We start from the raw sequence: 27,666 nt of genomic DNA, 5'->3' as shown, positions 1-27,666 counted from the left end.
TTGCTTGAAGTTTGTGAAGTCCTGTCCTAGGAGTGGGTACAGACACTCTGGAATGGCTAAGAAGGAGTGGGTGACGGTGCCGTTCCCCAGATCGAGGTGTCGGTTGTCCAAGGGCTTGTTGTGGTTTTTTTTTTTTTTTTTGAGTTGTAGGTCCTAGTTCTAGTTTAGATAAAGAGCAGAGTTCTCCAGGGGCTAATTTTACCCCATATTGGCCTGAAAACCCAACCTTGAAGTTGGCCGTCATGCATTGAAGGGGGGGGTACAAGGCTGGGAGCTAGCCAACCCCATTTGGTTTTTCCTTCAGTTTTTGAATTTCCCTCAAGAGATTTCACTAATTTAAGACTGGCTTCAGTGAGGATTTGAACCAACAACCTTGCAGTTGCAAGCCCTATACCTTAACTACTGTACTAACAGTCACTTGCGTTACAAAGAGTTAGAAAGCTTTTCTTAAAGCCAGATTTTGGATGCAAATACTGCACCCTGAGGCAATGTGGCCTGCCTGAAAGCCAGGTGCAGAGAAAGAAAAAACTGAGCTCGCAGCCACTGGGCCAGCTGCGAGTTCCCCACCCCTGCAGCTTTTGGTCACCTTGACACAGGGACCTTAAAAAGCATTAAATTCCTCTCTCCCTATCTCTCTCTCTCTTCTCCCTCTCTTTTTTTTTTCTTCTTTGTCTCTGTCTCCTCTCTCCTGTCTTTCTCCTCTCTCCTGTCTACTTTTTTTTCTCTCTTCTCTCTCTCCCTGTCTCTGTCTCCTCTCTCCTCTCTGTCTACTCTCCCTGTCTCTGTCTCCTCTCTCCTCTCTGTCTACTCTCCCTGTCTCTGTCTCCTCTCTCCTCTCTGTCTACTCTCCCTGTCTCTGTCTCCTCTCTCCTCTCTGTCTACTCTCCCTCTCTCTCTCTCTTCTGTCTCCTCTCTCCTCTCTGTCTACTCTCCCTCTCTCTCTCTTCTGTCTCCTCTCTCCTCTCTGTCTACTCTCCCTCTCTCTCTCTCTTCTGTCTCCTCTCTCCTCTCTGTCTACTCTCCCTCTCTCTCTCTTCTGTCTCCTCTCTCTTCTTTCCCTCTCTTACTTTCTTGTCCTCTTTTCTCTCTCTTCTGTCTTACTTTCTCTCTTCTTACTCTCTCTCTCTCTTTCTTTTTCTCTCCAACTTTCTTGTCCTCTCTCCTCTTTCCCTCCCTGTTTCTGTTTCTTTTGACAGAAAAGACAATTACTCCTTTTTTACCCTAAATGGGCAAAGAGGGATGGTAGTTTCTTATTTAAAGTTTGATTTCCTAAAACAGAGAAAAAAAACTACACCGAAGTCGTCGGGGGCAGAATTTTCCCTCAGACATGAAAAAAAAAGGAAGAATGAGGCCTCAATGATAGAGTAAGAAGAAAAGGAAAGCAAACAGAATTATTTCCAGGGGTGTAAACTCAATGAGTTCCTTGAAGTCAGTGGTCACTTAGCCAATGGAGAATATTATCCACTCAAGAGTAACAGGTCTAAACCACTATCAGCCAACAGGAGTCTACCAAAACTGGTGAATCTACAATAAAGACAGAACCACATATAGGATTGACAGACAAAGGATGGGTGCCCCCCAGATGGGAGACCAGTCTGATACCTGCCCGGCCATGTCCCCAGAGGGATGTTTCAGAGTGTCTTGGCTAAAGTGTACCCGTATAAACCCCAGGCCTGGTCACCTCAGAATTTTCAGTTCTGAGATGAATCACCGTTATGCCATATGACATCCCCGTGGAACCATGGGTGAAGGCCCACACAAGCTCTGTAGCCTTCCAGCCGTGGGACTACATATATACACATTCACTCTCTCACTCACACCGAGGTTATGGAAAACAACTGAAAACTAAATTACCTGATCCTCTAATGAGGTAACCTGAGCCTCCAGTGAGGTAAGCTGAGCCTCCAGTGATGTCTCATGGTAGGCTTGCCTGGTCAGAGTTGCAGTGACCGCGTCCAATCCCCCGACTCAGGCCCCCCTGATTGACAGGTCCCCAGACCTGACTTACCTCCGGAGGTTCCAAAGACCCAGAGGAATTTCGGGTGAGTGTCAGCCGGGTAGTCACTCATCCTCCACGAGGCTGGAACTCTGGGGCCCCGGAACATCTCAGGGGGCGCCTCTCCTAGAGGTCCCTGAGGTGTGAGCAGCCACCCGGGCGAGACTCTGAGATGGCTTTTGTCTGGTGATGGGCGAAAATACATCTCGGTGGGACCTCCAAAATGTTGCACTGGCCCGAGCATAGAAAGTCAACACCAAGACAAAAGTATGCCAAATTACAGGGTCTTTATTGCCGGCAGCCATGGAGGACTCACGTCTCTCCAACCCATGGCCCCAAATGGAGGGTGTCAAGACCTTTTATACCTGGAAGACCACCTCGGGAGTGAGGGTGAGGGGCAGGGGTCGGGGTGAGGGGCTTCAGACGTTCTGAGGGCTAATGGATTCTGTAAATTACCTCCTGGGCAGAGATGAGGGTGAGGGGCTTGACATTCCAGTGAATTCCTGGGCAAAGATGAGGGTGAGGGGCTCCGGACTTTTCAAGGGCCAGGGGACTTTCTGACATTCTGATTGTTACTTAAGTGGTTCACAAAAGTCAAGATTAGCATTTGTTTACACATTGTCTGGGTAGGGTGGAAATCACAGACCTTAATTACTTATTACCAGTTACAGGGGCTAAGATGGCATGGGTTCAGACTGCTTGCCTGTCACATTTGGGTTACAGAGAGCAGTTTCAATAGAGAGCTGAGGTATGGTTGACGTATGCAGTTTTATGGGGCTTTTACCATGTCACACGGGCAAACATATCACAAGGAAGGAAAACTGTAGACTGATACCATTCATGAACATAGATGTAAAATCCTCAACAAAATATTAGCAAATTTAATCAAACAATGTATAAATGGAATTATGCATCATAACCAAGTGGAATTTTTTTCAGGTATACAAGGCTGGTTTAACATGAGAAGGTCAGTTAACATAATCCATCACCTCAATAGGCTAAATAAGAAAATACGGTATGAAAAGATGCAGAAAAATCATTTGACAAAATCCAGAACCCGTTTATGATAAATACTCTCAACTTGGAATAAAGGGGAACTTCCTGGGCTTTTTTGAAAAACACATTTTTCTAAAAACATTATAGCCAACACTATACTTACTGATGAGAAAACTAGATACTTTTCCATTAAGAACAAGGGAATAGGGAAAACACGTTCCTCCTTTTTTCAATTTTAACTCCTATACAGCATTATACTGGAAGTCCTAGCTTGTGCAATAAGAAAAGAAAAGAAAAAGTGTACAAATTGGGAAAGAAGAAATAAATCTTTCTTTGTAGATGGCATGGCTGTCTGTGTAAAAAATCTTCAAGAACTGATTTTTTTAAACTCCCAGAAGTAATAAGCAGTTATAATGAGATTTTAGCATAACAGGATATAAGTTAATATACACAAGTCAATTGCTTTTCTATATTATCAGCAATGGGTAATTGGAATTTAAAATGAAAAACACAATCCCATTTACATTAGCACCAAAAAGGAAAGAAAGAAATAGGTATAAGTCTATCAAAATATAAACAAGATCTGTATGAGGAAAACTTTGATCAAAGAAATTAAAGATCTGTATAGATGGAAGGATATTTCATGTTCCTGGCTAGGAAGATCAACATTGTTAGGATATTAGTTCTTCACCAATTGATCTATCAATTCAAGGAAATGCTCATCAACACCCAAGCAAGTTATGTTGTATAAATTAACAGATTCTAAAGTTTATATGGAAAGGCAAAAGACCCAGAATGGCCAACACTATATCAAAGAACAAAGTTGAAGAACAGACACTGACTTCAAGATTTACTATAAAACTGCAGTAATCAAGACAGTATAATATTGGCAAAAGAATAGCCAAGTACAATTGACCCTTAAACAACACAGGTTTGAACTGCAAAGGTTTTCTTATTGTGGATTTTCTTTCACCTCTACTACCCCTGAGACAGCAAGACAAACCCCTCCTTGTCTTCCTCCTCCTCAGCCTACTCAGCATGGGGACAATAAGGATGAAGACCTTGATGATGCCCTACTTCCATTTAAGAATACAGTATTCTACAAAAAATTAGTTGGGCATGGTGGTGTGTGCCTGTAATCCCAGCTACTCAGGAGGCTGAGGCAGGAGAATTGCCTGAACCCAGGAGGAGGAGGTTGCGGTGAGCCGAGATTGCGCCATTGCACTCCAGCCTGGGTGAAAAGAACGAAACTCCGTCTCAAAAAAAAAAAAAAAAAAAGAATATAGTATTCTTTATTCTGACTTACTTTAAAACTTATTTTAAGACTATACTATATAATATATATAACATATAAAATATGTGTTAACTGCTTATGTTATTAGTAAGACATCCAGTCGACAGTAGGCTATAAGTGGTTACATTTTGGGGGAGTCAAAAGTTGTATTCATATTTTTAACTGTGCAGGAGGTTGGCACTGTAACCCTCATGTTGTTTTAAGTGTTAACTGTAGATCACTGGAACAGAATGGTGAGCCCAGAAATAGAACACAGATACACTCTTTGTTCTACACAATATACACAATATATAGTCACAAATAAAGTCAAGTGATCTGTGGTAAAGGAACAAAGGCAATACAATTGATAGTTTTTTCAACAAATTATGCTGAAACAAATAGATATCCACATGCAAAAATGAATCTAGATGTAGATCTTACACCTTACACACACACACATACACACACACCCTCAAAATGAATCCTAGACTTAATTGTAAAAAACAAAACCATAAAGCTCCTAAAATATGAACATAGAAGAAACTCTATGTGACCTGAGGTTTATTGATGAATTTTTATGATGAGTATTTAGCTACATCACCAAAAGCACAACCTGTGAAACAAAAAGTTGGTAAGTTGGACTTCGTTAATTTTTTTTAAAATCTGCATTGAAAAGACGCCATTAAGAGAATGAAGAGATAGTCCACAGACTGGGAGAAAATATTTGTAAAGCGACTATCTGATAAAAGACTTGTATCCAAAATATAGAAAAAAACATTTAAAAGTCAACAGTTTTCTTAAAAAAAAATTAAAATGTTGACAAAAGATGTGAACAGACACCACACCAATAAGGTACAGAAATAGGATAGAACCATGTAAAACTATGCTCAACATCATATGACATTAGTGAATTGCAAATTAAAACAGTGATGACGTACCACTGTCCACCTGTAACATTGATAATACCAAAGGTTGACAAGGATGTGGAGCAACAGGAGCTCTCATTCATTGCTGGTGGGAGTGCAAAATGGTACAGCCACTTTGGAAGACAGTATGGCAGTTTTTTGCAAAGTTTTTTTACAAAGCTAGGCATATAGCGATCACACTCCTTGGTGTTTACCCATAGGAGTTGAAAACGTATGTCCACACAAAAACCTGTACAAGCATGTTTATAGCAGCTTTATTTTTAGGTGCAAAAAATTTGAAGCAACCAATGTGAACCAGTATGTCTGCTATAATTGGACCATGTTTCCCCAAAATTCATATGTTGAAATCCCAATCCCCAAGGTAATAGTATTACAGGGCAGGATCTTTGGGATGCCGTGCCCTCGTGATTGGGATTAGTGCCTTTATAAAAGAGGCATGAGAGAGCTAGCTCACCCCTTCTAACAAGTGAGGACACAACTAGAAGGTGCCATCTGTGAAGCAGAAAGTGAACCTTCACCAGACACAGGACTTTCCAGCAACTTGATCTTGGACTTTCTAGCCTCCAGAACTGTGGGAAATAAATGTCTGTTGTTTATAAGCTATTAATTCATACTATTTTGTTATAGAATCCTGAGTGAACTAAAACAGTGTCCAATGAATAAATGAATAAACAAGCTGTGGTATACCCATACAGTGGAATATTATTCAGCAATAAAAAAATAAATGAACTATCAAACCACAAAAATTTATAAAAGAACCTTAAATGCATACTACTAAGTTAAAGAAGTCAGTATGAAAAGGTTACATGCTATATGATTTTAACTATATGACTTTCTTGAGGGGTAAAACTATAGAGTCAGTAAAAAAATCGCACATTTACTTCTTTAAGATGCAATTTTGTTTGTCACATATTTGCTAAGAATTTTAAGTAGATGAATAACTATCACATGAATTAAATAAGATACCTTGTCAAAATGCTTAGCACAATGTATGATACTTAGAAAGTGCTTAATAAATGTTGAATGAATGAGTAAATTAGAAAATAAAAGAATGAATACCACTCTTTTCTTTTTAATACAAGAATAGCTTAGTAAATTTATTTTAAAAAACACACATGAGGCTAGGTGCAATTACTCACGCCTGTAATCCTAACACTTTGGTAAGTTGAGGCAGGTGGATCACCTGAGGTCAGGAGTTCATGACCAGCCTGGCCAACATAGTGAAACCTCGTCTTTACTGAAAATATGAAAACTAGCTGGGCATGGTGGCAGGTGCCTGTAATACCAGCTATTTGGGAGGCTGAGGCAGGAGAATCGCTTGAACTCAGGAGGCAAAGGTTGCAAGGAGCAGAGACTGTGCCACTGCGCTCTGGCCTGGGCAACAAGAGCAAAACTCCGTCTCAAAACACACACACACACACACACACACACACACACACACACACACACACACGAATCAACTAAAGATATAATTTTGTTTATACAGAGTAAAGTAATATCTTGATAAATATATTATGTATTTATATAATCATGTATTATGCAAATCTGTGTTATAAAACTTATATCTAGTTGCATACATTTACTGACATAGAGTAAATTTTTATTTTTATGTCTTAAATTTTATTTTAATATAGGGACTGCGAGGACTGCAAGGTGATGTTGGACCTCCTGGAGAAATGGGCATTGAGGTAAATTTTTTGTGACTCTTCCTCATAAATACTATACATTTTTTAAGATTCTAAGATAAAATTAATAATTAGATATATCTTATGAAGAATAATTCTATAGTACTGTTTCATATTCAGAAAAAGCCTAAAATTTCATTAAAAGCAGAGATGATTATTATCTGTCTAATTTTATACATATGAAGTTCTTCTCTAATAATTACATCATTGAAATGACAGAACAGAAAGTAGATAGAGCTTTCCCTTCACTGATTTAAAGTTGACTTGATAACCTTTCATTCTATGATATTATATACCTTGTATAGAAGAATACTGAGACATTACCCAATATAGGATATATTTTGGAATTATAAGCCAAATTTGTTATAAATATCCAATCATTTTATTTCTATTGTTTATAACTTTATCACTAAATAAATTAAACAAATTATTTCCTCCCTTGGCTGCTGTGAAACTGCTCTCTCTTGATTTGCCTCTTCACCTTCTCATTAGCCTTTCTTAGTCTTAACATGAAGTTGCCCTTTTACTTCCTTGGCTTAGTGATCCTATATCACAGTGACTTTAATCACCAATATCACTCTGATAGCTCTCAGCTTGTTAGCTCCATTGTATGCCTCTCTTCTCAGATTCAGTTATTTATTTCCTGTTATCTTTTTAAATATCAAGCTAGATATCCCACAGACATATAAAATTCAAAATATCTAAACCAAATTCATTACATTCCCACTGTTCTTCCTCTTTTTATTCATATCTCAATGAAAGAGATCCCTTTTACCCAATAACACAACACTGAGAGTCATCCTGGATTCCTTCTCCTATCTCTCTAATCAGCCATCTTTTTATTTTGAATGGGACTCTCCTGGCCCCTTCTCTGTTAAGTCTACCCTTTGCTTTTTATCCCTATTGCCAGTACACTAGCTCCTACACTCTTATACCATGTCTCCTCCAACTCCTAATATTCCATCATCGACTTGCTGCCAGTTTATCTTTATTATATCATTCATTTCCTTTAAATGTTTCAAGAGCTCTCATGGCCTTTAGGATAAAGTGCCAGTTTCTTAACATGATAAGTAATGGTGTTGCATGATCTAATTTTTGCAGACCTGTTCACCTATGTTGCCAATAAAACTCTTCTCCCCAAAGGGAAGAGGGGGCACACATAGCATACTCACAAATAAAGTAAATATCTCTAGGGGACAAAAATAGTTGTAACATCAGCAATTGTAGGAACTTTAGGCCTGGAAATAGCCAGAGGTTGCAAGAAGTTATATGTTCTCAAAGTAAAGAAAACTGAAAGCTTCCCAACAAAAACGAACCCACCATGAAAGAAGGCTGGGAAAGAAGCTCAGTATGAGAGAGAGAGAGAGAGAGTGAGTGTGTGTGTGTGAGTGTGTGTGTGTGTGTTTTTTATAATAGGAAAAAATTAATCTCTTATTTGCATATTTTTTATGAAACCAATAAGAAAAAAATGAATGTTTTTAGGGAAGTAGATTCCTAAAGGCACAACAGAAAGGGAAAGGAAGAACAAATCCCTTTGGATGAGGTTTAAAGAATGAGAGAAAGGATTAGAAGAAACAGGTCTTAAAGTTCTTAATCTTAAGTGAAGCTGTTTTGACATTTGAACTATTAAAGGGTGTCAGAAACTATCTATTCTTATGTTATGAAGTTTATAAAGGGACAGCATTTATGCCCTTTTGGACACAGATAGCTCCCCCTTGAGTTCAGTGTTACCACCATCTTCTTAGGAGATTGTTATTGCCTTTGTAATGTGTCAAATTATTCTCTTGCAGGGACCTCCAGGCACTGAGGGAGAGTCTGGTCTGCAAGGCGAGCCAGGTGCAAAGGTAACCTTCTAAAAAATAAAGGAAAGTCTCTAAACTTACACTATTGAATCTTCAACATTTGCCACCATTGAATCCCCTACATTTGCCAACTTGAAAGCAGGTGGGAGCCCCCAGATAAAAACAAGAAGTGTTTTGGAACTCCTATTCCTTATGACAGCAGTCCCAACCTATTTGGCACCAGGGACCAGTTTTCTGGAAGACAGTTTTTCCACTGATGGTGGTGGAGCAGGGGATTGTTTGGGGATGAAACTGTCCCACCTCGGATCATTAGGCATTAGATTCTTGTAAGGAATGAGCAACCCAGATCCCTCGAATGCACAGTTCACAATAGGGTTTGTGATCCTATGAGAATCTAATGCTGCCACTGATCTGACAGGAGGTAGAGCTCAGACAGTAGTGCTGGCTCACCAGCTGCTCACCTCCTGTTGTGTAGCACAGTTCTTAACAGGCCTTGGACAGGTATCCTCTACAGCTCAGGCACTGGGGACCCGTGCCTTATGACATGCCCTCCATAATTAGACATGCAGTCTTAGTAGAAAAGAGTTTAATTTTCCCTTTGTTTATTCAGGGAGAGGTTGGACTTGCAGGCAGTGTTGGAGGAACTGGGGAACCAGGGTTACGGGTGAGTGCCTTTGGAAACCTTTTTAATATACTGACTCGCTTCTTTCAGAGACTCAAAACTTATTAGTCTAAGCACTTTAAAAAACAGCAGAATAAACCTTTCTTATACATTATAGAAAATGTTTGGTTTTATTTCATAATTTCACATGCTGCATGCCAAAACTTGTCCCTATTCTAATTCGGTAGCGTTTAGTCTTAACCTCATGTCTCCTTTTCTCAAAATTAGGTATAGTCTGTAGAACCCCTGCCAAAAATGCAGGGTCACAGTGATTGTCACTAATGTTAGCATTAAGAAGAAATTAATAAATACCAGTGATCAACTGTCAGGATAGTTCCTGACCTAACAAGACAGATAAAAGATCGAAATCTAACTTATAGATTTAATTTGGTCTAAAAAAAACCAAACCTTTTAGCACACTGGTTAGGTGGAGAAAAAAATTTTTTAAATAAAAAATAAGAAAAATAAAAAATGGGAAAAACCTTATGATCATGCAAAGCTAACAAGATACAAAGACATAATTGTAAATTATTGCAATTAGATAGCTTTGGGAAGTTATGCCAATATAGGCAGGCTTTATTTTGAGCTGTGGTAAGGAGTTTTTTCCTAAGATAATTTTAAGAGACATTTGTTCACTAAAAGGCAAAGTAGGGAGATAGGTTTTGTATCTGGCTTTTTCCTTTTTACTTTCTTTTGTGTGTGTGTGGAACGGGATGATTGGGAGGTGAGGATAATAGAAATGTCAGTGACAGTAAAGATGGAGCGACTATAAATAAGCACTAATTAAATTACTTTTAAATAATTTCAGTAACAAGAGAGCCAGTCTTACTTTAAAAGCTTCATAAAGAATGGCTCTACATTTCTGCAAGTTCCATATCTAAAAAACAACTAATTAATGTACCAGAGCATTAATCTTTACCCCTCTACTGAAAGGGAGAAAATATAGAAACTCTAAAAATCTGGTAGAGTGGTCATAACTGAATCAAGTTATATTAACCTATGTAAATTCAATACAGCAAAGCACTATAACTTTATGCAGTATTTACATTTCTTTAACTCAGAAACACAAGTCTGGCTGTATAAAATTCTAGAGCTACCAAATGGATATATATCACCTTTAATGATCTAAAATTTGTTAATATTCTGGGATCATTTTATATTTGAATTTCCAACACTGAATCATGAAATCATCTTCAGAGCTATCCAAGGCAAGCTAAATCACGCTCATTATACTGTCAAATTCTCTTTAGAAATAAAGTAGTAGAAATAAATGAACACAAATTTGCTATTTTCCATATATGCTACAAGCTAAAAATAAAATAAGATAAATTATATAGCAAAAAAAATTTAATTATACTGTTTCTGCTACAAAATAGGGTGAGCCAGGAGCTCCTGGAGAAGAAGGTCTCCAAGGAAAAGATGGGTTAAAGGTAAATTATACTTTTAACATTATATATAAAATACATGTTTGGTAAAATCTTATAAAATATTAGGCATTATTTTTGTGTGCCAAACAAACACCTGCTTATTGTGTAGCATAATTATTTCACTACATTCTTTTATAAAAATTTTTTATTGCATTACAGGGAGTTCCAGGAGGAAGGGGAATTCCTGGAGAGAATGGAGAAAAAGGAGAGATGGGCTTACCAGGAATTATAGGGCCCTTGGGTGGATCAGGCCAAATGGGCCTTCCGGTAAGTACTGCTGTGTTCACTTTCAAATACTAGGTGAACTCGCTGCCTGTATGTGTACACAGGCACACACCTACACACACTCTGACCTCCTTATATATCCAGTGGGTAATTGTATATGTGGAACTGTGGCTTGAGAGGACAAGTCAAGAACTGATTATCAGCCCTCCTAAGATTCAAAGAGGAAAGATAATTTTTCCATAAGCCATAGGACTTTAGTCACGAAGTACTTATAAAGCAATCTTTTATGTTGTCTCAAACTTAGTTTTATTAAATATTCATATAACTGACATTATTATCATAGAGTAATATCCTAGCTCCGGGATGAATCAAAGAATTCTTTGCAAGCATAATATGAGCTATCAGATGTGATCCTAAATTTTGGTATTACTTCAAGGGAAATTCTAAACATCATATTGAACAAATTCTCTTACCTCAAGGCAAATGGAAGATGTGAATAAATAATGAGATTTGCAGCTGAGCATGATGGCTCATGCCTGTAATCTCAGCACTTTGGGAAGCCAAGGTGGGCAGATCACCTGAGGTGAGGAGTTTGAGACCAGCCTGGCCAACAATGATGAAACCCCCACTTCACTATAAATACAAAAATTAGCCAGGCACCATGGTGCGTACCTGTAATCCCAGCTACTTGGGAGGCTGAGGCAGGAGAATTGTTTGAACCTGGAAGGCAGAGGTTGCAGTGAGCGAAGATCGTGCCACTGCACTCTAGCCTGGGAGACAGAGTGAGACTCCATCTCAAAATAGAGAGAGACAGGCAGAGAGAGAGAACACAGCATCTTTTTTGCCTCAATGCTTAATTTATATTTGTTGTGTTCTTCCAGATATAGCCTCTCTGGTTATTCTGCTGTTTCATCTGACTGTTCACTTTTTCTTGTGTCCCATATTTAAACATGGATGCTCCTCAAAGCCTCAAAGTTATTGTCTTTAACTTCTCTAAATGTTCATGACTTTGGAGATATTCTTCTATCTTGAAAGTCTTCCCTTTTGATGCTACCAGAAAATGGTTTCTTTTTCCTCTGGACTCTGGCAGTTCTATTCTGCCTTTTAAAGATTGCAACATTTAAACATATGGGTCTTTTCTCCAAGAGGAAACAGAGCTCTTCAAAACCAGATGCTCTGTCTTTACTCCTTTCCATAAACCACAGTACTCTGTGCACCAGTATTTCCACATGGGGGCTCAGTAAAGACTGAGGAACTAATTATGAGTAAACTGATCATGCGGGTAGACTGGAAGACAAAGTAGTGGTTTACAGAGTTTATATGTTTCAGCTTTTTTTCTGTCCTTCTCTTTTCCTCTGGTTTTCTAACCTGCAGATCACTGAATGGGCCCTGCCCCAGTGAGCTCAATTAGGTTTGCAAGACTTAGAGGAAAGCTCTATCTGAAAGAATACAACAAATATCCTAAATGAAATACAAACTAATTGTCTTAACCATTCACATTTATCAATGACTCTAATTTCTTTAGCAGCAATTAAACTAATGTTATAATACATCTATCCCAAAATAATAGCAAAATAACATTTGAAGAATGAATATAAACCAGAATATCAGACATTTTTGAGCACTGGCAAATGGAATCTTTTTTCTCTTCAGTTTTATTGTAGTGGGTGCCCATTTCTTCTCTGTCCTGCCCTCTCAGTCCTGGAGAACTGTGGTGGGTGTTCCACTACAGCAAATACAAAATATTTAGAAATCCTCCCAAAAATTATCTTCCTTTTTTTTTTTTTTTGAGATGGAGTCTCACTCTGTTGCCCAGGCTGGAGTGCAATGGCGTGATCTGAGTTCACTACAACCTCTGCCTTCTGGGTTCAAGTGATTCACCTGCCTCAGCCTCCCAAGTAGCTGGGACTACAGGTGCATGCCACCACACCTGGCTAACTTTTATATTTTTAGTAGAGACGGGGTTTTACATGTTGGCCAAGCTGGTCTTAAACTCCTGACCTCAAGAGAACCACCTGCTTTGTCCAAAGTGCTGAGATTACCATGCCCAGCCCCCAAATTATCTTAAACATCATTAGTCCAAACACTAAACAATGTAATTTCACTTATATATTGTCATAGAATCCTCCCAAGAGCCTATAGATATTATTATTCCCTATTTTACAACTGGGAAAAATAACTTAGAAAAAGCTAAGAGATTTGTACAAGATACTATAGCAGATGGCACTGCTTTAAAATATAAAGAAATCAATAAATTATTAATAAAGAATTTTTTTTACACAGAGTCTCACTCTGTCACCTAGGCTGGAGTGCAGTGACATGATCTTGGCTCACTTCAAACCTCTGCCTCCTGAGTTCAAGTGATTCTCTTACGTCAGCCTCCCAAGTGGCTGGGTGTACAGGTACCCACCACCATACCCACCTAATTTTTGTATTTTTAGTAGAGATCTGGTTTCACCACATTGTCCAGGCTGGTCTCAAACTCCTGAAATAAGTATTCCCCCCGCTTTGGCATCCCAAAGTGCTGGGATTATAGATGTGAGCTAGTACACCTAGGCAATAAAGAAATTTCTTTATAATTTCTTTATTTTCTGACTTTGTATCTCTAAGCCTCCCTTGCCCATGTGGTAACCAGCTTTGGGCGTATATTTTGCCTTTCTAGAGTTCTTAATAATTTTCATCTTTGTTAGAAGACTCATCCTTCTTCCATTAGCATCATCAGGCCTGGACCCACAGAGAAGCCAAGTAACAAATGTGAAGAAAGTGTGATTATCTTCCTGATAACTCCTGTCAAATTTGTTTTTATGTTAAAAAACCATCAACAGTTATGCATACTTTAGCATGTGTGTTTTAAAAAATCAACTGGCATAGTTCCCTAGCAGAATCCTAAGAGTTCATAGGAAGGGAAAAAAAACAGAACCAAGAAAAGGGAAGATCTAAACATATACCATAGGCTAACACAGCAAGGAATCCTAAAGAGGGATGATACAGTATGACAGCTGGTGAGAGCAGTGATGATAAAGGGGATCAAAACAAGGCATGGAAAAATGATAAACACAGGTTTCTTCTGCTTCATAGTGTTTCCCAGGAAAAATCATGCCTTTTTAGTAACACCACATGTGTGTGTTTTTTATTCTTTTTTGTTGTTCTCCTTGGAATTTTAAATGGTTTTCAGCTTATAAACACAATAAAAATACCATGCCATATTTTTTCAAGAGTTTTATGATCCAAGGAACTATTGCTTAATCAGACAGCCTGATGCTGGATTTATTTTTGCACTTTAAAAATTCTTCCTTAGGCAGTGTCACAAAGATGCTACCTTGGATTCATACAAAACAAACAAGAAAGAGAGTAAGAAAAAGAAATAAAACCTTTTTTTTTTTTCAAGAAAGGAAAAGATCTTACCTCCTAGAAGATTGAGGAATGAGATCTGGATTGAAAAATAAAGCAAGGGAAGCATCAGTATGAATTCCAAATCCAGGAGTTAGATTTCTTTAAACAGAAAAAAAATTGTATATTTTATGCTTGAGTCTTGTGCTAAAATGTTCAGTTGCCTAAATACATAACTCTGTGTGAGAAAAGAATTGGGAAGCATCTGAAAAGAAACATCTGCCTGACTTATGGTCTGTTATCTATGCTAAAAAATCTACCACTGTGTTATCTAAGATCTGAACAGATGTGCGACCATAAACTCCTAAGTTGGATGTATTAAAATGAAATTGTCCTGTTTTATATGTTTAGGACAAAATTTGGTTGGATTTATTGAAATGTAGTTTTTACTGTCTGTTTAAGGTGGTGTGATAATAGGTAGAGGTGACTATCTTAAGAGAAGATAAAATGAAATAAAGTGCCCTTCTCAAATAAGTTTTTTTAATTAGATCTCAAAAGTGAAGTCATAAGATGAGAAGAATATCAATAGTTAGAAAAGAATGGTAAGATATACCTGTCTCTTATTTCTAATGGTTTTCTTGGAAACAATCAGTTGAGTTAATGGCATTAAGTGACATCATGGAGTAAATGGTTATCTAAATTTTTATCATCTGAATGGTTTCTGTGACTCTGGTGTTAGGCTTGTTTATTCTGAATAGCCTAACACCATTTTGTAACATACATTATAAAGCAACACAAATAGCAAACTCTGCACTGACCACTGTGTCCCTGATATCCACTGTACATTGTTGAATGAGTCGTTCTTTGGTTTATACATTCACACATGATACAAAATAAAGGGGTTGGAGCTATGCAGAACTTCCTGAGATGGTTGTGTCAGGAGGGATGCTAAGTTAGCAGGACCCTGTTTTTTCTATTCCTATATCAGTCAGGAAAGAACCTTGTATGTCTTTTTAACATTGATTTTCTTTGGAAGTAAAAATTCCATGGCTTTTTAAAAAGCATTATCTTAGACTTTGTAAATTTTTATTCAGCCTTACGGACTGTGATTTTATAAAATATTTTTGTTCATACATGAATTTGATGAAATTTTTGAGTATCTTCTATGAGCCAAGAACTCTACCTAACATTGGGGATAGAGTGAGGAACAAGACTACCAAGTTGCCTGATCCTCAGATGTTATAATCTAATGAAGAAGACTGACGGATTAAAAGATCATTGCAATGCCTGTAATCCTAGTACTTCGGGAGGCCTAGGCAGGTGGATCACAAGGTCAAGAGATCGAGACCATCCTGGCCAACATGGTGAAACAATGTCTCTACTAAAATACAAAAGTTAGCTGGGCATGGTGGCGCATGCCTGTAGTCCCAGCTACTCGGGAGGCAGGAGAATTGCTTGAACCCGAGGGGCGGAGGTTGCAGTGAGCCCAGATTGTGCCACTGCACTCCAGCCTGGTGCCTGGTGACAGAGCAAGACTCTATCTCAAAAAAAAAAAAAAAAAATCATTGCAGATTGTGATAATGCAATAATGGAAATAAACATAGTAATGAAAGAGAATAACTTATTATGGGTTGAAAAGCCAACTAGTTAGAGAACATATTTCAGCTAGGGTAGTGAGAGAAGTCTTCTCTGGATAGGGGACAATTACATTGAGACCTAAAGAATAAAAAGGAGCCTATCATGCAAAGAACTGTGGGAGGATCCTTCAAGATAGATAAAGCACAAGGGCTGAGATAGAGAGGCGAGAATGAGCTAAGTATTTTTAGAAAACTAAATGAAAGTTATTACAGCTGAAGCATAATAAATAGTGAAAAGTTGCTTGAGATGAGCTTGGAGAAATAGGCAGGGAGTAGATCATGAAGAACTTTTTAAGCCATGATAAGAAATTTGAGTTTTATTCAAAATGTGGTTAGTGTTATAATATCTCAAGAAATAAAACAAATTACAGGAAAAGAACAAAATAAATTTCATTTAGGAAATCACATCATATGCCAAGACAATTCAATGAGAGAAAGAATTGTCTTTTCACCAAATAGTGCTGGAACAACTGGATAGCCACATGCAAAAGAATAAAGTTGAACCCTTCCGTATACTACCGAAAAAAAGGAACTCAAAATGAGTCATAGGCTTAAATGTAAAAGCTAAAACTGTAAAAGTCTTAGAAGAAAACATAAGCATACATCTTCTAAGATAAATTGAACTTCATTAAAATTAAAATTTTTTTATTCAAGGGACATAATCAAGAAAGTGAAAGGTCAACTCACATAATGGGAGAAATACTTGAAAATATCATATATGATAAGGGACTTGTATCCAGAATATATTAACAGTCTGATAATAAGATAATTAGCATAAATGAAAAATGGACAGACTTAAATCTCTCCAAAGAAGATATACAAATGGCTAATAAGTACATGAAAAGATGCTCAATGTCATTGCAAATATCAGAAAAATGCAAATCAAAACTGCAATGAGATACCACTGCGTACCTACTAGGATAGTTAGTGTTCATGAGGATATAGAGAAATTGGAACCCTTATACATTGCTGATAAGATATTCTTTGTAAACCAGTTTGGCATTTCCACAAAATGTCAAACATGGACTTACCTTATGACCCAGCAGTTCCATTTCTAGGTGTATATGTCCAAGAGAGTTGCATTCAAACAAAAACTTGTACATGAATTTTCATAGCACAGGATTTATAATAGCTAAAAAGTAGAAACCCAAATGGGCAACACCTGATGAATTAATAACACGTTAAATATTGTTTGACAATAAAAAGGAATGGTGTATAAATACATAGTACAATGTTGATAAACCTTGAAAACATTATGCTAAATGAAAAAAGCAATTCACAAGAAACCACGTATTGTACTTTTATATGAAATGTCCTAAATGGGCAAACCTATACATACAGAAAGTGGATTAGTGATTGCCTAGGGCTAGAGGGGTTAGGAAGAAATGGGGAATGACTTCTTATGATTATGAGATTTTTGGGGGGAGTGATGAAAATGTTCTAAAATTGATTTTGGTGATAGTTGCATGACTGTGAATATATTAAAAATCATTGAATTGTGCACATTAAATGGGCACATAATTCATATACATTATATATGGATATCATATATGAATATATATGTATCATGTGGCTGTCATATATGTAAGTGTAAATTATTCCTCAGTAAAGCTATTTTAAAAAACAGATATAATGTGATACTTCTGAGACAAAACAGCTACTTTCACAAAGTCTATAATGGGGAATCCCAACTGGTTCCTCTATTTTATCAGTAAGCAACAGCAAGCTGACTATTCACAATCAACAGGACATAGATATATGACATATACAAATTGTATAAATTAGCATTTTTTAAAGGGATCAAGTTCTTGCTAGGTTGCCCAGGCTAGACTTTTAAGGAATTCTGCCTCAGCCTCCCAAGTAGCTAGGACTATAGACACATACCAAAAAAAAAAAATGTTCTTATTTCTATAATCATTGAATAAATCCTACATTGCAAAAAAAAAAAAAAGTTGCTATTTTTCCTATATGCCCTGCAAGCCTCTAGATACACAGATTGGTTGCAGTGGGCAATGTTAACTTTTAAAAGCCAACATTTTGGAGAAAAATATTACTTATGCATTTCAGGAAAAGCACTAAAATAAACCAACCTACTAGCTCTAAATATTTACATCCCCCCTAAAGCTATAATAACAACATATCCTTGAAGAGAAAAATAGTGGACAAATAGTCAGGGGAGACCTTTCTGATTATAACAAGAAAATACAGTATAGAATAAGGCAACTGCTTTTCTCACACATAATGGGTTCTTTAAATATGTATAGAAATTTACTGTGCAAAAATTCCTAATAGATTCATATATATTGTTCCCTAGAAGCTAAAAAAAATTTAGAAAAATCTCACTATACTTTACCTTTTACTCACAAACCTTGGTTTTACTTTCAATATTTAGTGCCTGTTCTTTAAAATGTTATTTTCTTACTAATGAATACCTAATAGATTAACTTACTGTCTAATTAGGGTTTAATTATTTTCCTCTTTAGGCATACATTCTGTCCTTTATTTATTCATTCATTAAATGTTTATTAAGCCAACACAGTTATGGATGTTAATGTTACAGGGGTGAACAAAACAGACAAGGTTCATGCTGTTATGATGAAATGTATCAGAATTTATATTCCAATGTGGGAAGACAATGTAAGCATGAATGATAATTTTGGTAGTGATAAGTGCTGTGAAGGAAATAAAAGATTGGGTGCAGTGGTTCAGCACTTTGGAAAGCTGAGACAGGAGGATCACTTGAGCCCTGGAGTTCAAGACCAGCCTGAGCAACATAAAGAGACCCTTATATCTACAAAAATTTTTTTAAATTTTGCTGGTATGGTGGCTTACACCTGTGGTCCCTGCTATTTAAGAGGCTGGGGTTGGAGGATCTGCTTGAGACTACTGGGAGGTGAGGGCTGCAGTAAGCCATGATCACAGAGAAAGATGGATGGATGGATGGGTAGAAGGAAGGAAGGAAAGAAGGAAGTAAGGAAGAGGGAGGGATGGAGGAAGAGTGAGGGAGGGAGGGAAAGAAATAGGAAGGAAGGAAAGAAGAGAAAGAAAGGGAGAGAAATAGAGAAAAAGGAGAAAGGAGAGAGAAAAAGAAAGAAAAAAGGAAGGAAGGAAGGGGAAGGGAAAGAAGAGAAACGAGAGAAGAAAAAGAAAGAGAGATAAAAAATGTGTTGTTGGGTTGTGGAGTGACTAGGTAAAGGGGCTGCCTACTTGGGGTGGTCATAGAAGTACTATCTGACACTGCATTGAGCCAGACACCTAAGCATGGAGAAAGCCAGCTATGTGATTATCTCAGGAAAAGAGATTTCTAAGTAGAGGGAATATCTAATGCAAAGGCCCTAAGACAGAGGGGTCTTGATCTAGTTTTAAAAAGAGAAAAGAAAAAAAAAATGGAAAAAATCCCTATATCTGGAGTATAGTAAATAATTGGAAAACATGATGCCAGAGAAATGTAGGAGCCAGATCATAAGGTATTATAGACCATGATAAGAGGTTTGGTGATTATTCTCATTGCAATGGACAGTCATTTGGAAGGTTTTGAAGAGGGAGAAGGGTGCAATTAAAATGGTTAGTGATTATTAGGGCTGTTGTGAAGAAGAGGATTATGGGGGGTAAAAGTAGACCAAATTACTTAGAAAGCTTTGGCAGTAGTCTAGATGAAAAATGATGGTGACTTGGAATATGAGAAAACACAGTATAAGTGAATAATGATCAGATTCAAGACATATTTTAGAGGCATAGCTGACTAAATTTACTCCTGGTTTAGATTTTGAGAAGATGGGATAAAGTAATAAATAATAAACCCTATTTTAGCCTAGGCAACTGAGTGGATGATCATGTCATTAAATGAGTAACAGAGCGACCAATTTGCACTTTGAGATGTACAAATATATAACTGCTTTATTTCTGGTTCATCTGGTTTTCCTCACAAGCTCCTACTTACTGATTAGTGGAATGCAGTGGGGGCAGGGGATATGGCAGCAGGCAAAAAGAAAATTTAAAATCTGATGTAGTTGAGTGCTTAAACTTACTCTAATCATATAAGGTTGTTTCTTCAGGTGCACAGCCTATCAAGATGCTTAGTCTCACAAACGTATCAATCCTTGACCTCTCTCTTTTACTCCTTTCCAACAATTGAGTCTGTGTGTCTTTTGATGGCAAGTGTGAGGATGCTCTGGATATTGGTGCAGGTGTTGTTTGTGCTCATTGGACATGGTAATCTTCCCTCAATACCTACCGTGCTGGTTTCTGGTGATGATGTTTGCATCTAGTAATTTTCTTTTTTTATTATTATTTTTTTGGAGAAGAGGGTTCCCTTGCTGAACTGGCCTCACATCAGGTCCCACTAATTGCTATGGATCTCTCTGAGGTCTGCTGTAGTTTTATTCAGTACTAGTCAAGGAAACCTGCTTCTCAGCCCTTACTGTAGAGCTGCATATTCCTAGAGTAGTGATTACCCCATCCCTGCCACAGATTCACCAGCCATTTTTGAGTTGCCATATACATCCTATAGGAATTGAAGAGTAGCTCAGGAAAATTTAACCATATGGTCTTCCTCATTTTGACTTTGTTGAGTAACCACAGTGATAGGGCTACACACCAGGTGATATCTACATAAGATACCTTTCCAAATTCCAAAAAGTAGTTGGGAACAAAGATCTCTCTCTGACAAAACTCAAAAAAGGGAAAATATGTCTCTCTCTCTCCTCCTTTGCCTTCCCACATTCTCTTGTAGCCAAAACAAACAAACAAAAACCTCTATGCTTCCCTTTACTCTCCCTATGTCATATCCTCATCCTTCTATCATCAAGTAAAAGCTTTATAGTAATACGTGGAAAGTATCTTCTCTATCAAAGAACAGCTTTGTGTTCTAGGTGTTCCAGACTCAATTTGTGAAATGTGAAAAGTTGGAAATAAGAAAAATAGGAACATCGTCTTTAAAGGCATTCAGCCTTTGGGCATACAGACACCTGAGGCTGAATAGACAAAGTCCTCATATTCCAATAGGCAAGAAAGAAAACCATTTTACTCTTTTTCAAATTATTGTCTCATTACAGTGAAGGTGGGGAAGAGTAGGAGGAAAGCAGTTTAGAGTTAGGAAGAGGGATTTTGAGACTTTGGTTTTGGACCATGAAGTTTCAGATACCTAATAGAAATGCAAAGAGCTATCATTAGGTAGAGTAATCAGAGGGTCAGTGATACAGTGAGAATAGGTGATATAACTGAGGAATCCTTAGAATACAGGTCTCTCAAAACCATACCATTAAATGTAAATGAATCAGTCTGCTTCTGAAAGATTTTTGGGTAAACAATAAAATTAAGACAGAAATCAAGGAATTATTTGAAACTAATGAAAACAATGATACAACATACCAGAATCTCTGGGACACAGCTAAAGCAGTGTTAAGAGGAAAGTTTAAAGAACTAAATACCTACATTAAAAAGTTAGAAAAATATCTAATTAACAGCATAACATCACACCTAGAAGAACTAGAAAAACAGGAGCAAAACAACCCCAAAGCTGAAATAACCAAAATAAGAGCTGAACTGAACAAAATAGAGATGAGAATAAAACATACAAAAGATCAACAAAACCAAAACTTCACTTATTGAAAGAATAAATAAGATTTATAGACCATGAGCTAGAATAATAAAGAAAAAAGGAGAGACATTCCCTCCAAATAAACAGGATTGGACGTGACAAAGGGGACGTTATCATTAATGCCACAGAAATACAAAAAAACCCTCAAAGATTATTATGAACACCTCTCTGTACACAAACTAGAAAACCTAGAAGAAATTCATAAATTCCTGGAAATATACAACCTCCCAAGATTGAACCAGAAAGAAACTTAAACCCTGAACAGACCAATAATGAACTCTGAAATTGAATCAGTAATATAAAAACCTACCAATCAGAAAAAGTCCAGGACCAGACAGATTGACAGCTGAATTCTAACAGAGATGTAAAGAAGAGCTGGTACAAGTCCTACTGAAACCATTCCAAAAAACTGAGTCGGAGGGATTCCTCCCTAACTCATTGTATGAGGCCAGCATCATTCTGCTACACAACAAAAAAAAAAAGACTTCAGGCGAATATCCCTGTTGAATATAGATGCAAAAATCTATAACAAAATACTAGCAAACTCAATTTAGCAGCACATCAAAAAGCGAATCTGTTACGAACAAGTAGGCTTTATTCCTGGGATGTAAGGTTGGTTCAACATATGCAAATCAATAAATGTGATTCATCACATAAATAGAACTAAAAACAAAAAACACATGATTATCTCAATAGGTACAGAAAAAGCTTTTGATAAAATTCAATATGCCTTCATGTTAACCCTCAACAAACTTGACCTTGAAAGTACATACCTTAAAATAATAACAGTCATCTATGACAAACCCACAGCCAACGTTTTATCTAACAGGCAAAAGCTGGAAGCATCCCCCTTGAGAAATGGAGCTCTTACCACTCCTATTCAACACAGTACTGTAACTCTCAGTCAAAACAATCAGAAAAGAGAAAGAAATAAAAGCCATCCACATAGGAAAAGAGGAAATCACACTTTTTTTGCAGATTATATGATTCTATACCTAGAAAACCCCATAGTCTCTGCTCACAGTCTCTTAGATCTGATAAACAACTTCAGCAAAATTTCAAAATACAAAATCAATATACAAAAATTAATAGCATTTCTATACACCAATAACATCCCAGCTGAGAAACAAATCAAGAATTTAATCCCACTCACAATAGCCACAGAAAGAATAAAATACCTAGGAATATTTGGGAGGCCAAGGTGGACAGATTGCGTGGTCAAGAGAGTGAAACAATCCTGGCCAACATGGTAGGTGAAACCCCGTCTCTACTAAAAATACAAAAGTTAGCTGGGTGTGGTGGCATGTGCCTGTAGTCTCAGCTACTCAGCTGAGGCAAGAGAATTGCTTGAACCCAGGAGACATAGGTTGCAATGAGCTGAGATTGTGCCACTGCACTCTAGCCTGGTGACAGAGTTCATCTCAAAAAAAAAAAAAATACATATATATAAACATAAAACCTAGAAATACAGTTAACCAGGGAGGGGAAAGATCTCTACAATGAGAAGTAGAAGACACTGCTGAAAGAAATCAGAGACAGTACAAACAAATGTAAAAACATTCTATGCTCATGGATAGGAAGAATCAATATTGTTAAAATGGCCATAATTTCCAAAGCGATTTAAAGACTTAATGCCATTTCTATCAAATTACCAAGAACGTTTTTCACAGAACTAGCAAAAGCCATTCTAAAATTCTTATGGAACCAAAAAAGAGTCCAAATGGCCAAAGAAAGAGTCCAAATGGCCTAAGCAAAAAGAAAAAGCTGGAGGCATCATATTAACTGACTTCAAACTATACTACAAGGCTACAGTAACTAAAACAACATTGTACTGACACAAAAAACAGTTACACAGACAAATGAAACAGGTTAGAGAACCCAGAAATAAAGCCACACAACTCCAACTAACTGATCTTTGACAAAGGCAATAATAACAAGCAATGGGGAAAGTTCAGCCTGTCAGTAGATTGTGTTAGGATAACTGGCTAGCTGTATGCTACAGAAGATACCGTTCACCATATACAAAAATCATTTTAAGATGGATTAAATACCTAAATGTAAAACCTAAAACTATAAAAACCTTAGAGGAGAACCTAGAGAATACTATTCTGGACATCAGCCCTTGCAAAGACTTCATGACAAAGACGCCAAAAGCTATTGCTTCAAAAACAAAAATTGGCAAGTAAACCTAATTAAACTAAAGAGTTTCTGCACAGCACAAAAAAAAATATCAAAAGAGTAAGCAGACAACCTAAGAACAGGAGAAAATATTTGCAAATTATGCACCCAACAAAGATCTAATATCCAGAATCTATAAAGACCTTAAATCAATAAGCAAAAAACAACTCCATTAAAATTGGGTAAAGGTCTTGAACATACACTTCTCAACAGAAGACGTACATGTGACCCTCAAGTATATGAAAAAATGCTCGGTGTCACTAATCATTAGGGAAATGCAAATCAAAACTACAATGACATACCACCTCACACCAGTCAAAATGGCTATCATTAAAAAGCCAAAAAATAACAGATACTGGTGAGGTTGCAGAGAAAAGCAAACACACACTGCCTGTGGGAATGTGAATTAGCTCAGCCACTGTGGAAAATAGTCTGGAGATTTCTCAAAGGACTTAGAAAGAACTACCCTTCAACCCAGCAATCCTATTACTGGATATATACCCAAAGGAATATAACCCATCCTTCCATAAAGACACATGCACATTTATGTTCATTGCAGCACCATTCACAATAGCAAAGACATGGGATCAACCTAAAACTCCATCAACAGTGGGCTGGATGAAGAATATGTGGTATGTATACACCATGGAATCCTATGCAGCCATAAAAAAGAACAAGATCATGTCCTTAACAGCAGCATGGTTGCAGCTGGAGGCCATTATCCTAAGCAAATTAATGCAGGAACAGAAAACCAAATACCACATGTTCTCACTTATAAGTTGGAGCTAAACCTTGAGTACACATGGACACAAAGGAGGGAACAATAAACATCAGGGCCTACTTGAGAGCGAAGGGTGGGAGGAAGGTGAAGATTGAAAAACTGTCTATTCAGTATTATGCTGCGTACCTAGGTGACAAAATTATCTGTCCACCAAGTTCATATAACACATAATTTGCCCACATAACCTGCACATTTAACCCTTGAACCTAAAATAAAAGTTAGACAGAAAAAAATAAAAAATAATACTCTGGTTTCTGTGGCATGTGCCTGTACTTCCAGTAACTCCAGACTGAGGTGAGTGGATTGCTTGATCCTAGGAGTTCAAGTCCTGCCTGGGCAACATAGCAAGACACTGTTTCTAAAATAAATAAAAGTAACATACAAAAATAGATTCCATTCTTTTCACCAGCAACAAGCAGTTAGGTATTTTAAAATGCAATTTCCAACACAATTAGCCACAAAATTAAGTACCTAGCAATACATCTAAACAAAATATTTGTAAAACTTATATTCATGATAGGAAAACTCAATAATATAAAATTATCAATCTTCCCCTAAATTAGTCAATATATTTAATATAATTTCAGTCAAAATCCTGATGTGATATTAATAAAACTTGATTGATAAAAAGTGTTTTTAAAATTTGTGTGAAAAATCAAAGGGCCAATATTAAGACAATTTTAAAGAATAAGTTGTGCAGAGGTTGGATGGTTTGTGGAGGAGGCGGGAGGAAGAACTTGACCTATCTGATATAACTCATTATTGAAGCTGGAGTAATTAAGTTAGTGACATATTCATTCACAAATAAACAAACCACTGGAAATTGAAGATAAGGTAGAATCAGATATATTTTGAAACTTGATTTTTGATAAATTTATTATGCACTGCAGATCTATAAGGAAATGAACTATTTAATAAATGGTACAACTGGTTATCCAAATGGAAAAAAAAATACTCTCCCTCACACAAATGCACACATGCACGCACACACATACCCCACAAAATTAAATTCCAATTTGATTAAAGCCTTAACTGTTAAAATCAAAACCTTAAAACTTTTAGGAGACCATTTAAGATAATATTTTATGATCTTACAAGGAAAGGGGAAGCAGTAAAGATTTCTTAAGACAAAACACTAAAAGAGAAACAGAGAAAAACACTTTGACTGTATTAAAATTGCAAATGTGTTAGTCCAAAGTCATAATAAACAAGGTGAGAAAATAAGATACAGGCTGGGAAAAGATATATGTGATATAGTGAATGAACAAAATGCAAGTATGTATAAAAATGCATACATATAACTCATTAAGGACAGCCCAGTAGAATAATGGGCACAAGATAGGAACCAGAAATTCACATGTAGATATACATGTCTAATAACTTTATGAGTATCTATTCATTTTTCCGTAATAACCAATAATATAAATTGAAATGATAAATAACATCATTCTGCACCCATTTTAAGTCTCATGCAATCAAGCATTATAGGAAATAAGGAGTAAGTGGAACTCTTAAACATTGCCATTGAGAATATAAATTGGTGAAACACTTTGGAGAACCATTTGACAAACATCTGATATGCTTGAAGGTGCATATATCCTATAACTCAGCAATTCAATTTTAGTACATACTCTATAAAAACTCTTGACATGAGCACGTAGAGACATGTACAGGGTGTTTATTCCAGCATTGTCTGTAATAGCAAAAGAAAGGCACCAAAACATTAACCAATGGGAGAAATGCATAAATAAGTTGTGGTTTGATAATAACATGGAATACTGTAGCAGTTTAAAAAAAAACAAATGAATTAAAGACACAGTAATTTCAAAACCAAAATGTGTTAAAAAGAAGTTTCAGGAGAACACACAAAGTATGAAACTGCTTTTTAAAAATGTTAAAAGATGCAAAATAACTACATATTGCTTGGGGATACGAATGGAGTAAAATAATTAAGAAATGTGTGAGAACAATAAAATTCAAGATAATGGTTGCACCTAAGTAGGGAAGAAGGGTGATGGGTTTGGAAAAGTATATGTTTAATGTGGGGCTTCAATTATCTATATGTATACATACACACACACACACACACACACACACACATAGGTTCTATTTCTTAAAGTAGTTGGTAGGTAAATGGGCTTTCATTGTACTTTTTAACATCTTTACATGTACTTAAATATTGTGTAATACACTTTTAGTAAACAGCAGAGGCTAATAACAACTAACATTTTTAGCTCTTTATTACTCCTTTCTAAACTTTACATGCACTAAGATATTTACTCTAGTCTTTGTAAAGGTTTTCTTATACCTCTTTTGTTTAATAGGAATCTGAGGCCCTTACCAATTAAATAATCTACCTATGGCCACATAGCTGTTAGGTGCCAGAGCCAGAATATGAAATGGGAGCAGTCTGACTTTTAAAAGCTCCTTAAACTTCATAGAGATTAAAGGTGTTAATCTCTATGAAGTTTAATCAGCCTCTTTTTGAAAGTCCTCATTAACTTCAAAGAAATCCTCAGACTAGTGCAACTATCATTTCTACCTCTGGATGCAGCTATAACTACAGCAATAGAGAACAACAGCTTTGGCCTCTAAATTCAGTGGTTTTCTGAGACTAGAAGAACATTTGCTCAGGAGCATAGTGTATGAGTCATTTCCTTAGGTATCTGTTTATTCGTTCAACAAATATTTATCTAGAGCCTACATAGCACAGTGGTAAACCACAAGTTATTTCTTGTCTACATCATTTTTGCAACTTGCCAAGATTTTGGGACACAAATTTGAGATTTCCATTTTCATTTCCAGCAAATGCAGGGAATGTTGTGATTAATAACCATTTTAGAACTTGCAACCCGGCTTATGTGGAACTCACTTAAGCCTAACCATTGTTTACCTGAAACTTCTTATGGTGCCCCACTTTTTGCTAAGAAAGAAAAAGTGTATATTGAAAACTTTTAAACTACTTTTAGCTAAACAAAGGACAAACTGAAATGAAAATATTATTTTTAAGTTTTATATGACTACCTCCTTTTTGTTTCCATATTTCCTTCTTTTTTTCACAGATCAAAGAATATCTCTTTAACTTTCTACTCCAGCAAGATTTTGAGATTTTCCTTGACCCTATATTAGATATATTGAAATTTTCCTTGA

General features: G+C 36.7%; 1 protein-coding gene across 8 annotated transcripts in view; it reads left to right on the top strand.

Moving 5' to 3' along the window:
• Window positions 1-27,666, top strand: part of COL24A1 (collagen type XXIV alpha 1 chain) — a 387,629-nt gene that overhangs the window by 250,802 nt on the left and 109,161 nt on the right. For all 8 annotated transcript variants that reach the window (XM_035252039.3, XM_078332354.1, XM_035252040.3 and 5 more), the window contains 5 exons: window positions 6,826-6,879; window positions 8,667-8,720; window positions 9,289-9,342; window positions 10,716-10,769; window positions 10,926-11,033. In XM_035252039.3, coding sequence (XP_035107930.3) covers window positions 6,826-6,879; window positions 8,667-8,720; window positions 9,289-9,342; window positions 10,716-10,769; window positions 10,926-11,033 — 324 coding nt within the window. The remainder of the gene's footprint in view (window positions 1-6,825; window positions 6,880-8,666; window positions 8,721-9,288; window positions 9,343-10,715; window positions 10,770-10,925; window positions 11,034-27,666) is intronic.

The sequence above is a fragment of the Callithrix jacchus genome, chromosome 7, assembly GCF_049354715.1.
Source record: "Callithrix jacchus isolate 240 chromosome 7, calJac240_pri, whole genome shotgun sequence".
NCBI classification, from domain to species: Eukaryota; Metazoa; Chordata; class Mammalia; order Primates; family Cebidae; genus Callithrix; species Callithrix jacchus.
The sequence above is the reverse complement of the archived record's forward strand: the minus strand, read 5'-3'. Positions and strand labels throughout refer to the sequence as shown.